The sequence below is a fragment of the Bos indicus x Bos taurus genome, chromosome 26 (genome assembly GCF_003369695.1).
Source record: "Bos indicus x Bos taurus breed Angus x Brahman F1 hybrid chromosome 26, Bos_hybrid_MaternalHap_v2.0, whole genome shotgun sequence".
Lineage (NCBI taxonomy): Eukaryota > Metazoa > Chordata > Mammalia > Artiodactyla > Bovidae > Bos > Bos indicus x Bos taurus.
In genome coordinates, this window is record NC_040101.1 from 1,092,199 (window position 1) to 1,107,843 (window position 15,645).

The following is a 15,645-nucleotide window of genomic DNA, read 5'->3' on the forward strand; positions in this document are numbered from 1 at the left end:
ATTAAATGGGAGGAAAGTTGGCGTTGTGCGCAGCTGGGGACCCTCACGCTTCTGTCGTGTTTGTTGTATGTTGCTCGCATGGTTGTTTCATGTCAAGCTGTTATGTATCATCTTTTTTGTCGCTGCGGATGGTTCTCTTTTCCAGCCTTCCTTCCGGTTTATTGGAGATGGTGGCTTCTGTGTCCCCGCCCACCGTCCTGCCCTCTGTCCCCGCTGCCCTCTGCCTCCCCGCAGCTGCTGAGGGCAGGGCGTGCCGGGCGGGGGGCGGGGTGGCCCCGGTCGTGGCTCCCGCACCCTCCCCAGGTGTGGGTGGGCAGCTGGGCCCTTGCTTTGCCACCTGTGGGTGACCCGTCCTGGGAACAGCAAGGCCCCATCCTGGCTTAGCCAGGGGCGTTTGGGGCTAGATATTCTCTGCACTGAAGTGTTATCTTCCTGCTGATGCCGTCCAGGGGGCAGGGGTGGGTCTGCAGAGCCCCCAGCAGTGGGCAGCCGGCCAGCCGGGCAGTATCAGGAAGCGGATGTCGAGGCTTCTGGTAGGCACAGCCCTGTGGAAGGAGACCACCTCCTGGGGGCCGGGCTGGGGCGTCCCTCTGCAAGTCCCAGAGGGCCCGGCCCTGGACACAGTGCTCCGCACAGTGGGCAGGACGTACTCGTTGACCAGGGGCACCCCAGCTCTCTCCTGCGCCCCGGCCCCTGTGCCCCCCAGGCCTGGTCCTGACTGTAGGTGGTTCCTGCCACCACTACCCAGGCCTCCTCTTACCCATTGCCCTGCGTACCCTGCACCTCACAGCACCCTTTTCCTTTGCGTTTGCATGAAGGCTGGGCTGGGCTGCCACAGGGCCTCTGGGGTGCCTGCACCGTCGGTGTTTGGGTGGGTGGGCCTAGCCACCCTCTGCCCTCCTGCAGCCCGGGCCCATCGGGCGGCCGTGGGGTCCGAGGCAGGACACTCGCTGTGAAACAGGGCAGGGATGGGGGCACTTCTCCGGTGGGAGACCTGGGGACCCTTCTCTGGCCACCTGGGCCCCGCCCGTGTGAGATGGGCGCCCTGCCTTCTCGCTCCTGCAGGGCTGATGGGAAATTATCTGGGGCTGAAAGGGAAGCGCCTGCCTCAGGGGACAGAGTGGCCAGCACCCGGGCCATGCCAGTTTACGGGGAGAGGACTGAGATGGTCCCAGCCACCTGAGGACTCTCCTGACCCCGATCCTCAGGCGGACACTGCAGGTGCGGGCAGGGGGGCGGGCGACGGGTTGCAGGTGGGGCAGCCTCCCGGCTATGCCTCTCTCCCTGTTTTCAAGGCCCCCTGGGAGGCCACCTCGCCCAACCTCCCCTCTGCTGCCATCTGAGTGAGAAGCCTGTGCTCACGGTTGCTGTGGCAACGGCTGGGAGGATGGTGAGTGCTCAGCCCTCCGGAGCGCGGCTTTGACGTCTCGCTGAGTTAGCACAGCAGGAGCCCCTCTGGGTTCAGTGCCTCCCTCATGGCGGAGATGCTCTGGGGGAGAGGGCGGCTGTGGCTGAGGCTCAGACGTGCCGGGTTCTGGAATGGAATGCGAGCCTGGCCGTCTGCAGCCGCCCAGGGCAGGGGTGCTGCTGGAGACAGCTTTGCCTTCAGCCCGTGCTCGGCTCTGGCCCTTGCCGTCAGCTTCCAGCCCCCTGAGCAGGCTCTTCACTCCTTCTCCTGAGATGTCCGGTGGCAGATCTGGACACTGGCTCTTAGAAGTCGGTGCCTATGCGCCATGCCACGGACCTCCAGCCCAGGCTCCACCTTCCCACCACACCTCAACTGCTGCCGCTCGGGTGGTCTCGGGAGCCGTGGGCAGCATCTCTGAAGGAAAGGCAGTGGTGGGCGTCAACAGCATCCTCAGGGCCCTGCAGCCCCCATCCTGGGCCTGGGTGCTCACCGCATGCACCCAGACCTGGTTTTCCCATCAAGGGCCGCCTTCATGGGTCCCAGCCCTGGCTCCTCAGCCACTTGCTCCCACCGCTCTGCCCGCCCCAGCTCGCTGCCCACACAGGGCAGGGCTGACCCATGGCTGCAGCCCAAGAGATGTCATGGAGCTGTCCCCATAGTCACAGACCCGTGCCCCTGGCCTTTGAGCAGGTTCTTGACTGGATTAGTTGGGATATAAGTTGGCTTGGTATTAACTTTAAAAAAAAATTAGTAAAATGCACATAAGCTAAGGTTTGCCATCTTTATCACTTTTAAGCATACAGTTCAGTGGCTTTGGATCTACACACATCGTTGTACAGCCATCACCGCTTCATCTCCAGAGCTTTCTCATTTTCCCAAACTGAAACTCTGCTCCCCATTAACACTGACTCACAGCACCCTTCCCTAGCCCTTGTCCAGTCGCTCAGTCCTGTCCAACTCTTTGCAAACCCATGGAAGCAGCACGCCAGGCTTCCCTGTCCATCACCATCTCCTGGAGTCTACCCAAACTCATGTCCATCGAGTCGGTGATGCCATCCAGCCATCTCATCCTCTGTCGTCCCCTTCTCTTGCCTCAGGCTTTCCCAGCACCAGGGTCTTTTCCAGTGAGTCAGCTCTTCACATTAGGGGCCAGAGTACTGGAGCTTCAGCTTCAGCATCAGTCCTTCCAGTCAACGTTCAGGGTTGATTTCCTTTGGGAGCGACTCAGTGCTGGTAACACCTACTCTACTCTCTGTCTCTAGAGTCAGGCTCGTCCACGCAGCTTGTGAGGTGGGATCACAGAGGGTCCTCGGTGGAGTGTGTGTAGCCTGAGGTCCTCGGGGTTCACCCGGGCTGCAGCTCGTGTCAGAACCTCCTTCCCTCGGAGGCTGAACAGTGTCCTGTCCAGGACGTCGATGGTCCAGGCCCTGGATGGACCACACTCCCTTCTCCGCTTGTCCCCTGACGGGCGCTGGGATTCTTTCCGCCTTTCCCTGGGTGTGAATCAGGCTTCTGTGAATGCGGGAGTGCGAACCTCTGTTTGGGTCCCTGCTGTCAGTTCTCCTGGGCACACACCCAGTGATGGGATTGCTCGGTCACACGGTGCCCTGTGATATTTTAATGGTAGAGCTTTGATTTCTATCTAGGGCTCGTTTATTGGTGGCTCAGTGGTAAACAATCTGCTTGCAATGTGGGAGACCTGGGTTCAATCCCTGGTCGGGAAGATCCCCTGGAGGAGGAAATGGCAACCTTGCCTGGGAAATTCCATGGACAGAGGGGCCTGGTGGGCTACAGCCCATGGGGTCGCAAGGAGTAGGACGCGACCGAGTGGCTCCCACATCGGCCTGCTCAGGACTTCAGGCTCTTTCATGCTCAGTTTGGACTGTTTTCCTCACTGCTCCGTTTTGTTCCGCTTTTTGTGCAGTCGTGTGAGTTGGTTGTGAGACGAGGGTGCCTGGGTTGGAACAGGCCCTTCACCGCTGAGCTCGCATGCGGACGCCGGGTCTGGAGAGCGTTTCCCGAGCTGAGCCGACGGCGCGTCCCCGAGGAACCCGAGGCCAAGACCCGCCTGGGCCCAGGGGGCTGGAGGCCTGGGGTGCAGCCACCTTTACGTCTTGCTTTGTTCTCAGTGTTCAGAGAGCCTCCTCTGCCGCACGCGGCCTTCTGTGCGAGCCTGCGTGGCCCAGGCTCAGGTCTGTTCAGGCAAGTCTGGCCGCACCCCTGCTCCTTCTGTCCTGCTTCTGCCTTCCTCCCGCAAGTCCTCCTCTGAGGAAGCTGGGTTTGTATCCCCACTGGCTCCTCTCTCCCGTGTCCACAGGACCTGCTTCTTAGATGCCGGGCAGCCTGGTGCTCACACTCTCTTCACACTCTGCTTTTGATTTGACGGTGTTGCTGGCTGTCCTGCTCATCCGCGAGACCACCCGCATCCCTGCACAACCGGCCCCGAGGCGGGCGAGCAGACAAGCTTCCGAGGCTGCAGCGGCACAAACGCGACCCCGGCAGTCGCGGTGCCGGACGTCCAAGCTGGGTCGGCCCTGGGCTGCAGTCGCCGTGGGGCAGGGCTGGGCCTTCTGCAGCTCCAGGGAGAGCCTGCGTCTGCCTCCTCCAGCTTCCAGAGGCTTCTGCTCCCCGATGAGGACACTGGGGCCCCCTGGATCACCCAGGACAACCCCTGCTCTCAGCATCCTTCACGTCACCCCAGCAGCAGGGTGCCTTTTGCCACGTGGGGCGGCACGTTCGCAGGGCCCGTCAGGATGCAGGGCCCATTGACCTGCAGCCACACGTGTTCCCCGTGAGCGTTCGGCTGCACCCCAGCTTTGAGGCCGCTGGCAGGGCCGTGGGTACCGCGCCGCACACGGGGGAGCCGGCCTGTCTTCAGCTGGGCTCCTAGAGGCAGGCGGTGCGGGTGGCGGCTGGATGCGCGTGTGATGCTGCCGGACGCGCCAGCCCTCCCTGGGGCCCGTGCTCCCCGGGGCTCCGCCCAGGGCGGCTGCCAAGGCTGGGCCTCTGCCAGCCCGACAGGCGAGGAGGGAGCATCGCGGAGCTTTATGCTGCATTTCTTCATGAAAAGCCGGGTTGAGCGTTTGCTTTTTCCTCAGTCACGTCTGTTTCCTTATTCATGTTAAGCCTGTTATACATGGAATTGATTCTGACTTATAGTGTGAATGGGCCATATTTTACCTCTTGTTATTCCAGCACCATATTTTAATCAAAAGTCTAGTCTCCCCATAAATTTGAGAGGCCGCCTGTATCACACACTGAACGTCCTTACGCAGGTGGGTCTCTTTCTGGGTTTGCACTCCATCCCGTGGCCCACCCGTCTGTTCCACGGTCGGACCACACGTTATCACAGAAGGTTTATATAACGTGCTGATACCTGACAGGGCTCACGTCCCCGCCTCCTTCTGCTTTTAAAGTTTTTTTCTTGGCTATTTTTGCTTGACTGTCTTTCCTTATGAATGCTGTGACCAACTTGTCAGCTCCAGGAACAAAAAAAAAATCTGCAAAACGTGAACAGCATTCAATTAAAATGGCAATGACCCTGCCATCAGTCACCGACTCTTCTGGGTCATCAGTCATTGGGGTTTCGCAGGGAAAGCCCGGGGCTGCCCGGGGGCCCCAGGATCCCCAGACTTTATTCCTTTTCACACCTTAGATCTAATTCCATTTCTTCTTTGTCTGCCTTAAGTCAATTATGGGAGGAAGAAGCTCAGAAGCGAGAACAGTCCCATCTGAGGAAGTGGGTTCACAGGACCCACACTCGCAGCCTTGGGGGCTGCTCACGAAGGCAGAGGCTTCCGGCCCTTCCATCGGTGCTGCTCCGTGTGATGAGGGGCTGGACTGCCTTTGCTCAGGGAGGCACCAGACCCCAGGCTCTGACCTGCCACCACTGGGGCCGCTCCCCCATCGGGGGCTCCTCGGAGCCACAGGGGCCAGGCCCATTCAGCCTCTTCTGGCCGGGTTGCCGCCCACCTGAAGCCCTTGTCAGCCACCCCACTGGAGTGTGTTGGGCTGCGCCTGACTCTGCAGGGAACCCTCAGCATGGGGCTCAGACAGCCACACCTGTGCCCGATGGCTGCGGGCCTCCAAGGGCCAGTCTTGGGCCGGCAGGGGCCGTGCTGCCCGCCCCCTGACCCGGGCTGGCCAGTGTGCAGGAGGTCAGGGTGCTGGCTGGACTCTGCCCACTTGGAAGAAGGGAGGGGGCAGTGACCGGGGGAGGGCAGTGAGAGGTGGGCACTGTCCTTGCCTGCAGGCCTGGTCAGGAGCACTGAAGGAAGCAGGGTGCTCTCACAGCCTGGCCAGCTTGGAAGACGTGTCCTGCAGTGGCTGTGACAAGGCACATGCCTGGGTGGCCTCGGACAGCAGAGATGTGCCCTCCTGCTCCCGCCGTCTGGAGGCCGAGTCCACAGGGGAGGGGGCGCGGGGCTGGAGGCCGGAGCAGGGCAGGCTCTCACCCTCCTCTTGTGGGGTTTTCAGCTGCACCTGGGAATGAAAGTGACTCAATTCAAAGGACATCACTTTGCCAACAAAGGTCCGTCCAGTCAAAGCTGTGGGTCTTCCAGTGGTCAGGTATGGATGTGGGAGTTGGACTATAAAGAAAGCTGAGTGCTGAAGAACTGATGCTTTTGAACTGTGGTGTTGGAGAAGACTCTTGAGAGTCCCTTGGACTGCAAGGAGGTCAAACCAGTCCATCCTAAAGGAGATCAGTCCTGAATATACATTGGAAGGACTGATGCTGAAGCTGTAACTCCAATACTTTGGCCACCTGATGTGAAGAACTGACTCATTGGAAAAGACCCTGATGCTGGGAAAGATTGAAGGCGGGAGAAGGGGACGACAGAAGATTAGATGGCTGGATGGCATCACCGACTCAATGGACTTGAGTTTGAGCAAGCTCCGAGAGTTGGTGATGGACAGGGAGGCCTGACGTGCTGCAGTCCATGGGGTCGCAAAGAGTCGGACACGACTGAGCAACTGAACTGAAGTCGAAGGAACAGAGGCGTGCACACGTTTGTTTAATGTGAGTTCGGGGACACGGGAGCCCTCGTAAGGAAATGAGGACCCACAGACCAAGCAAAACCTGAACGTTTTGTGCCGGCTTAGACAAGGTGGCCACGTGCTAAGGTAGCTGGAGTCCGTGGGAGGCTGAAGGGGAGGACAGATGTTCTAACAAGGTCCACCGCGCCGAGTTCTCCGGCCTCGATTTCCCGGCCTGAGGATGAGCCTGTCCGCCTGGGGTGATTCCCCGGATTCAGGAAGAAAGGGGCGGGCAGGCGCCTTCCTGACCCTGCTGTCTGTGAGCGTGATTGGCTGGAGGTGATCGTGACCAGAGAGCGTATTTCAGGGTGCATCCCAGCTCCGTTCACACACACACACGCCCAGGAAGAGTCGCCGCTGTGAACCATCTCCACGAGCCGATTTCTCAGTCCTGAGAGTAGGTCAGGGTAAACAGTCGCATCTCATTTTAGGAGGCGGTGTTGGGAGGCTGGGCCCCAGTGGAAACCAGTGAAGAGTGAGGATTGCAGGGTAAGCCTCAGTCGACCGGGTCAGACCAGAGGGCGGCGGCTGGGGCGGCGTCCAGGAGGGAGCCCTCCGGGCCACGCTGGCTGGGGGGCTGGGGGCAGGCCCCGGCGGGTGCAGTGCGTTTTCTGGGCCGCGGTTGGAACGTCTCTGGTGACGGCGTCGGGTGAGCTCTGAGGGCGCTGCCCCCACACCAGCACAGATATCCACACACGACCTGAGAAGGTTCTCTGAGGTTCATATCGAGCTGTTCCACTTCAGCTAGTGGGGAAGTTTTCGCTTCTCCTGATCCCACATCAGAAGGGTGGGAGACGAGCTGGAAACGTGAATTACTGACAGGGATGTGCCCATTCGACACCCCATGAGGTGTGTGGTTCTCTCCCTGCAGACACGCCCTTTCTTATTGAAGATAATCAAAGATTAATTTGTTTGCAAAACCAGTCTGGTCTCATTAAACATGACCTATTATTGAGGTCAGTACAAGAGCAGGTTGAACACGTAGGTCCTTTTAAGGTCCTTTTAAGGTTCCTGCTCTGCTGGAACTTCTGTAAGGAATTCCTGATCAGACTTTGCACAGCCTCTTGAGGCTAGAAGCTAACTGAGCATCTCATCAGCAGACTGTGCCTTTAATACTCACACACTTGGGTGAGTCCCTCGCTTCTCAGTGTCCCCAAGGTATCCTGAGATTCCCGGGACCTGCCAAGGAGTGACTGCAGTCTCTGTAACGCTGCAGCCCGCAAGGCAGGCACCAGGCTGGAACTTCACAGGGTTTTACAAGCATTGCTCCATAAGGTCAGCCTTAGTTTCTGGTCAAGCCTGATTTGAATTATCTGGAATTGTCGCTGTTAACATCTTTGTCCTGAGCAGTTTCCCTGCACATCTACTTGGCCGTCAAAGATAAGATAATTGGTTGACGGTTTGGTTTGACAGTTGGGTTTTGATGCCGTAAACGCCAGATTGCAAACTACACTGGAAAATGATAACATGTCAGTCAGCAAATCCTTTGTGGGCACAGCCATCCCTCCCACCCATCAAAGCCCAAAGTTTCCAAACTGCGGCTAATATCAAAGAGGTGGCGAGTCGTTCAGCACAGTCTTGGAGACACTGATGACTGACTCTCTGGCTTGATACAGTCTCATGCGCTCTTTCCTCAACGTATTGTGCAATCCTAGAGTTGGCAGAAAAATAAGACAGGCTCCTCCTAGTCCCCGCAAGGAAGTGGTTATCTGATTCTTGATGAGCATATATTTTTTGAAGCACTTTTGCCGTTCGATGGTGGAGAACGTGACATAGACAGAATTTTGGTACTTGGCACAGATTCCAGCCAAGTCATACGAGGGCTGAGCTTGTGATGGATCATTTCCACGTAACCCAGATGGGTGCCACCAGTTATGCACGCTCCTTATATTGATAAGAAACAGCAGCGTCCTTTGCCTGATCATTTGAATTCTAAGACACCCAAATACACTGTAATCACGAATCTACACACGTTAAATGAGTTCAGTTTTTTTTGGCCATGCCACAGGCATATAGGATCTTAGTTCCCCAACTAGATCAAACCTGTTCGCCCTGCCCTGGAAGCAAGGAGTCCCAACCACTGGACCACCAGGGAGGTCCCTATTTTTTTGTATTTTTATTTTCACATTAAAATTCTTAAAAATTTTTGCTGTTAATTTTCATGTTTCATTAAGTCCCTTTAAATGTTCCTCTTGTTATTATTTTATCTTGTATGGAAAAATTATATTATGGCCAATTGTCTCTGCTTGCAGCAAAAATTCTCATGGTGAAAAAACCCAGAGAACCACTACATCATTTTAAAATACGACATTCCAGCCAAAGTCTGGTAACATAACCAATGTTTTAAATTAAATAGGAGAACATATTCTACTGACCTCATATAAATAACTGTATTTTCATGAAAACAGGATATTTAATAAGAGTCTCAATTTTAGAGGGAACAGATTGGGAGAGAAGATAAATGTCTCAGTTCTGTTTACAAAGGTGTAATTTTCCAGATTGCTGAAAGCTAATAGCTTAAGAGAAAGAGAAAAATAATGAGCCTGGAAAGCGCAATGAAAGGATCAGCAGTGCCTCAGACAAAAAGCCATGAGGACGGTGATCATCCTCAGAGCTCGCGTAGCCCCGTCTAATTCATTCCCGCTTTCCTTAGTCTCAGATCAGCAGTTTTCAGAGCCCGTCAGGGGACTTCCCTGGTGGCCACCTTCCAGTGCGGCGACGCCGGTTCCCTCCCTGGGCGGGGACTGAGGCCCCACAGGGTGCCGGGCAGCTGAGCCCACACCCCGTGGCTCGAGAGCCTCGCGCGGCAGCTGCTGAGGCCTGCTCGCCCGGAGCCCGGCGTCCACAGCAGGAGAGGCCCCTGTGACGGGAAGCCTGGACGCTGCGGCGAAGACCCCGCCGGGCGCAGCTGAAGACCCGACGCAGCCAAAAATAAATCTAAAAAATAAAAAAGGGCCCATCAGTTTTCCCACTAGTTTAGACAGGCTCACCAAGTTCAATGGTGTGGTCTTAGTTACCAGATACCTGTATTCTAGGGTCTTTATCAAAGTCCTTTCCATGAACTTTTTAAAAATGAAAGATTTTTGTCTGCAGTTGATTATAAAAGCTTTCAGGAAAGATCAGTAAAACAGTAACCATCTGTAAATGGCTAAAGACTGAAAAATAACCGTGGTCAAAGATCTGATGAGTTTATTGTAGAAATTATGCCGGTATGGAAATTTGTTTTTTTCTGTTGCGTATAACAATTTGAGATGATAATTGGAATTATGACATACAGTCATTGTGAGGACATTGAAAAATTTCTAGGCATTTTATATAACTTTGGAAGCTTACATATAAGTAATATCAGTTCAGTTCAGTCACTCAGTCATGTCCGACTCTTTGCAACCCCATGGACTGCAGCACACCAGGCCTCCCTGTCCATCAGCAACTCCCAGAGTTCACTCAAACTCACGTCCATCGAGTCAGTGATGCCATCCAGCCACCTCATCCTCTGTCGTCCCCTTCTCCTCCTGCCCCCAATCCCTCCCAGCATCAGGGTCTTTTCCAGTGAGTCAGTTCTTCACATCAGGTGGCCAAAGTATTGGAGTTTCAGCTTCAACATCAGTCCTTCCAATGAGTATTCAGGACTGATTTCCTTTAGGATGGACTGGTTGGATTTCCTTGAGGTCCAAGGGACTCTCAAGGGTCTTCTCCAACACCACAGTTCAGAAGCATCAGTTCTTCGGTGCTCAACCAGGGAAGCCCAATGAAAGCGACATCTTTAACTGGACGCCTCCTCTACCGTGGCTCTAAACCAGTGGGCTCAACACCCACCAGCCTTGTGTGACTTCGCCATCCCCAGAGACAGCAGAGAGCTGCAGGCCTCCCCGAGACCTAGGGCTTCTCCCGGGTCAGTCCAGGAGAGCAGCGACCGCCGGGTGACAGAGAGGCAAATGCAACCCAGTCTGTCCTGAATCTGTGCTGCTGGACGGGCCACGCTGGAGGCTTCCCAGCTCAAGCAAGGGGGTGGGGGGACACCGTCACAGGCCGTGTGGCTCCAGGTGACCCGTGTCGCACAGAGACGGGGTACACGTGCGTTCCGGGCCGGTGTGCATCAATGCACACAGAGACGGGGTAGCACGCGCGTTCCGGGCTGGTGTGCGTCAATGCACACAGAGACGGGGTAGCACGCGCGTTCCGGGCCGGTGTGCGTCAATGCACACAGAGACGGGGTACACGCGCGTTCCGGGCCGGTGTGCGTCAATGCACACAGAGACGGGGTACACGCGCGTTCCGGGCTGGTGTGTGTCAATGCACACAGAGACGGGGTACACGCGCGTTCCGGGCTGGTGTGCGTCAATGGATGGCCAGCGGGCTCCAACACCCACCCCCAGGGAGAGTCACGTTCACAGACCAGCTCTAACTCGTGTCTTCCTCCCACTAGGCTGTGCCTGGATGGGAAGAGCCAGGGAACAGCTCTGCCTTCCCCTCCCGAGGGCCCCCCATGGAGACCATGCTGCTCCGAGCAGCTCCCGGACCCCCTCTGCAGGCTTCTCTGCTGTCACGGTCCTTCTGTGTGCTCCAGAAACCCCCGGGGAGGCAAGGTCTGACCTCTGCACTCTTGGGGTTTGGCTAGAATTCAAGATGAGCTGAGAACATTCCAGAACACAGAGCCCAAAGATTCAGGAGGCCTGGGTCCCGCTCACGCTCCATCCGTCCCGGCCTCCCTCTGGCTCGGAGGAGCCCTGAGCTGCCGTGCGGGGGCCCTTGGAGCGGACGGTGCTCAGCCCAGCCCCAGCATCCCTCCTGGGGAGAAGACGGCGTGTCGCAGCCCCGGGCAAGAAGAACCTCCCCAGAGCTGAGCGTCCAGGCCCTGCCGTGGCGGCCTCGGGTGTGCGCGGGGCTGCCAGGTGGGAGGAGAGGACTCCTGGCCGAGCGCTGGACTCTCCTTGGTGCACTCTGTGCACTGACGGGGTCACTGAGGTCCCCTCCGCAGGCACTGGTTTCTCCTCCCCACGCTGAGAGCACGGGCTGCTCTGGGGACTCCCGCCTGCACCTCCCGGGGACCACGGACAGTAGGTCTTCCTGAACCGAACGGAGCCTCAGCCTGAGAAGGGCTCCGGAGCTGGAACTGGGGCGGGGGTCAGCTGCTGCTCACGCCGTTTACCCTTATTTTCATTTCAAACATTCCAACTGGCTTTCAAAGCAACAGTGTTAAAAGCGATCTGGAAAATGCAGCAAGTTAAGGGGGAAAAATCTCCATCCTGAGACAGTGCCCTTTCTGGGCTTCTCCTGCCCCTCCCACGTGGCAGCCCACGCCCCTCCACCGCCTCCTGCTCTTAGGGCAGGCCTGGTACTCAGCACACGGGCCCTTCTGGCCCCGTGGGGCGCAGGGCCCCTCACTAGGCAGGGCCCAAGATGCTGAGGCCAAGAGCAGCCCAGAAGCGCCCTCTGGGTCCACAGAGGCCCCCTGAGGTCCACAGACCTCAGTCCCCAGAGGCCCCCTTCAGTCCCCAGGCCACCAGTGGGCAGCTGGGGGATCTCTGGTTCCAGAATCTCACTGCACCCGAACCATCAGGCTGAGCGGCGGGTCCAGGGGTGTGAGCCCCGCTCGATGATGGAGGTGCCGCCTGGCTGCACCCGCAGCCCTCGGGCATGGTGTCCACTGAGTGGTGGCATGGCGTGGCTGGCCTGTGTGATCAGGAGCTGGCCGGTGGCCAGAGCAGGGTCTGATGTTATTCTAGGATGTGGTGTTTCTGCCTCCGTCCGACAAGGAGCCGGGGCCTGGCCTCTAAGCAGTGTCAGGGTTTCACTTGCGTTTCTGGCTCACGTCTGCACCGCAGGCCCAGACTCGCGCCCTGGTTGGTGGCCTGTGAAGGCAGTGCCAGTCCCCCAGGGCTCCCAGCTCCAGGCCGAGAGTGGGACGGGCTGGTATTTCACACTTGAAAGGGCCCAGGGGCCTTCCCCGCAGCTGGGGTGGGGCAGCTCTTTTGGCTGCCCGGGAGAATCCCCAGGAGCATGGACACCAGGCCCAGGGGTGGGGCTCTGGTCTTCAGAGCTCCCGGGGGCTCAGCCAGGCTGACGGTCACGGAATGGGCCTTTGTCCACTGAAGCTCTGGGGTCCCTCTCCCGTGACCTCGGCCAGGAGCCCCCGTTAGCAGCCCACCTGGTGATCTGGCTTCCAGTTGGCGTGGCTGCACTCTATCCAACACAGTCATGGAACCACACAGGGCCAGGCCCCTGCCTGCTGCCTGTCAGTCTGTGTTCCTGGGTGACGTTCTCAGGTCGGGCCGGGAACACAGAGACCCGGAGAGGAAAGCACTTGAAGTTAGGCCCGTGCTGTCCCCAGGCAGATCCAGGTGGGTGTCACCACGCCAGGGCAGCCACCAGGGAGTGTGCCCCAGCCTTCCCAAGGGACCACTTTGCTGAAATGAGAGGAAAGATTCAGAAAGACTCATTGTCCTCAGATGGGTGTTCTCCTGGGTAGGAAGGACCTTTAAGAGCCTTGGGGTGTGGCCACCTGCCCCGGCTTCTCTCCTGGCCTGGGTTCCAGCAGGGCCCGGAAGGCTCGGTGACAGGCTGTCCGTCATGGCCCTGGCCCTTGGAAGGCAGTGTTTTGTGGCAGAGTGGACGGCGCTGTCTGGTAACCCGCCCCTGTCTGGGTCCCTCAGGGCACCTGGAGCACTGGGTGGCCACGTTCACTTCTAGCGGCTGCTGTAACAAGTGAGCACACGCTGAGTGGCTTGAGACAGCACACGTTTATTCTTGCGTTGCTGAGGGCCGGAGCACCGGTCTCAGTTTATCTGGGCTGAAATCAAGGGCCCTGCAGGGCTGTGCTCCCTTGGAGACTGAAGGGGCGAGTCTTCCTCTCGACCTGCCCGTGCGTCCTGAGCTGCAGCCCCTCCAGGCGTCATGTTCCCTTCTGCGTTGACCAGACCGTGTCCCCAGATCCACGTGCTGCAGCCCGGCCCCCAGGGTGAGGGGCTTTGTGACGGGCCGGGTGCTCAGCTGCAGTCTGAGGAGACGAGTCCCTCCAGAGGCAGAGAGTCTGGCGGTTTCCGTCGCGCCTGCCGAGCTGCCGGGCCGGCGGCGGGGTGACGCGCCCTCTGCCCCCAGGTGTGCATCGTGCAGAAGCGGGACACGGAGAAGATGTACGCCATGAAGTACATGAACAAGCAGCAGTGCATCGAGCGGGACGAGGTCCGCAACGTGTTCCGGGAGCTGGAGATCCTGCAGGAGATAGAGCACGTCTTCCTGGTGAACCTCTGGTGAGCGGCTGGGGGGCCTCTCCTGCCCCAGGTGCCCGCCCCCCACCCTGCCCCCTCACAGCGCCCCCAGGGCCAGCAGCCGCGTAGGTGACCCCATGCACACACACACGCACGCACAGACCACCACCAGCACCATCATCACCTTCACCACCACCACCACAACCACCACCATCAACGGCAGCATCAACACCGCCACCACCACCCCCGTCGCTCTCGTCACTGGGAGTGTCCAGTGGGCGCAGCCTTGGGTCCCGGGCCCTCGCGCGGGGGGCTGGGCAGATGTGGCGGGCCGTGGCTCGGGCCGTCCCGCCGAGCGAGCGCAGGCGCCCGCCCTCAGGTACTCGTTCCAGGACGAGGAGGACATGTTCATGGTGGTGGACCTGCTGCTGGGGGGGGACCTGCGTTACCACCTGCAGCAGAACGTGCAGTTCTCGGAGGACACGGTGCGGCTGTACGTCTGCGAGATGGCGCTGGCCCTCGACTACCTGCGCGGGCAGCACATCATCCACAGGTGTGTGCACGCCTGCCGGGGGCGGCCGTCCCACAGGACCCCCGGGCGCCTCGTGCTCTGCCCCGCCCTTGCCGCACGCCTGCCCCACGTGTGGGACCCAGGCCCGCAAGCGCCGGCTCCCGGCCAGCCCCTCAGCTGCACGTGTGAGGCCCCCCTGGGGCGGGTCATGTCTGAGCAGGTGAGGCCGGGCACGGGGCGCAGGTGCCTTCCTTGGCGAGAGGCCGCCTTCACCTGCTCTGATAAGTGCAGGATTCCTGCCCTCGCCCCGCTGGTGCCCTGGTGCCCATCTGCCGTGTCCCTGGCAGATTCAAATTAGTTTCAGCATCTGAAGGCTGACAAACGAGGAAGGTAGAGCTGCGTCCACAGGACAAAACACAAAATCCCACGAGGTATAAAGTGCGGCAAACGTGATTTCTGCAGCTCATCCTGGGGACGCTGATCTGGTCGTGGTTCGGGCACAAACGCTTCCCGAACGAGTGTCAGGAGGTCGGGAGGCCAAGCTCGGCCTCGGGCAGACCCGGGGCTCTGCGAGGCCCTCACCAGGGGTCCAGGCGAGCGGGCTCTGCTTCTGTGCTCTGGGCTCCGGCACCCTGCCCGACCAGTGCTGGGTGCTCTCCCACTGTGGCCCCGGCAGAGGAGGGGCTGGGCTCCTGGGGTCCCGCTCGTGGGAACCCCCTGCCCCGCCGGGATTTCTGGCCTCACCTCCTCGCTCCCTGCTCCTTCCACAGAGATGTGAAGCCCGACAACATTCTCCTGGATGAGCGAGGTGAGCCATGGCCGTGAGTAGCCAAAACCTCAGGAGGGGTGCCCCACCTGCAGGACACGTCCCCCTCTAACACTCACGCTGTCTTCTTTCCTCCCAGGGCACGCGCACCTGACCGACTTCAACATCGCCACCATCATAAAGGACGGCGAGAGGGCGACCGCACTGGCCGGGACCAAGCCGTACATGGGTGAGCTTGTCCCGCCCGGCCCGCACACCCCCGCCAGCCTGCCAGCTGGCCTCCCACCCCGACCTGTGGCTGGGGGGCTCGGGTCCCTTCCCTAAAGCTGCGGCAGCAGGTGGCGGGTCGGGCTGCTTGACCTGTGCAGGGGCTCTAAGTGACGGACGCGCGCTGTGGGTCTGACCACGAGAGGGCGCTCTGACAGGGGCCTCCCAGGTGGCACTGGTGGTAAAGAACCTGCCTCCCGATGCAGGAGACGTAAGAGACACGGGTTCGATCCCTGGGTCAGGAAGATCCCCTGGGGGAGGGTACAGCAACCCACTCCAGTATTCTTGCCTGGAGAATCCCACGGACAGAGGAGCCTGGCGGGCTGCAGTCATGGGGTCGTGGAGAGTCAGACACGACTGAAGTGACTTAGCACGCACACTTACCTCCCTCGTCACGCTCCGGACCTGGAATTGAACCAAGCAGCCTGTTGAAAAGGACAGGTTGACC

The 15,645-nt window shown here is 59.0% G+C and overlaps 1 protein-coding gene across 4 annotated transcripts in view; it reads left to right on the forward strand.

The window, feature by feature from the left end:
* Positions 1-15,645, forward strand: part of STK32C (serine/threonine kinase 32C) — a 71,846-nt gene that overhangs the window by 45,175 nt on the left and 11,026 nt on the right. For all 4 annotated transcript variants that reach the window (XR_003508857.1, XM_027528907.1, XM_027528909.1 and 1 more), the window contains exons 3-6: positions 13,544-13,695; positions 14,033-14,206; positions 14,935-14,972; positions 15,070-15,159. Coding sequence is in view for 3 of the 4 variants with exons in the window: in XM_027528907.1 (XP_027384708.1) it covers positions 13,544-13,695; positions 14,033-14,206; positions 14,935-14,972; positions 15,070-15,159 (454 nt within the window). In the remaining variant the exon portion in view is untranslated. The remainder of the gene's footprint in view (positions 1-13,543; positions 13,696-14,032; positions 14,207-14,934; positions 14,973-15,069; positions 15,160-15,645) is intronic.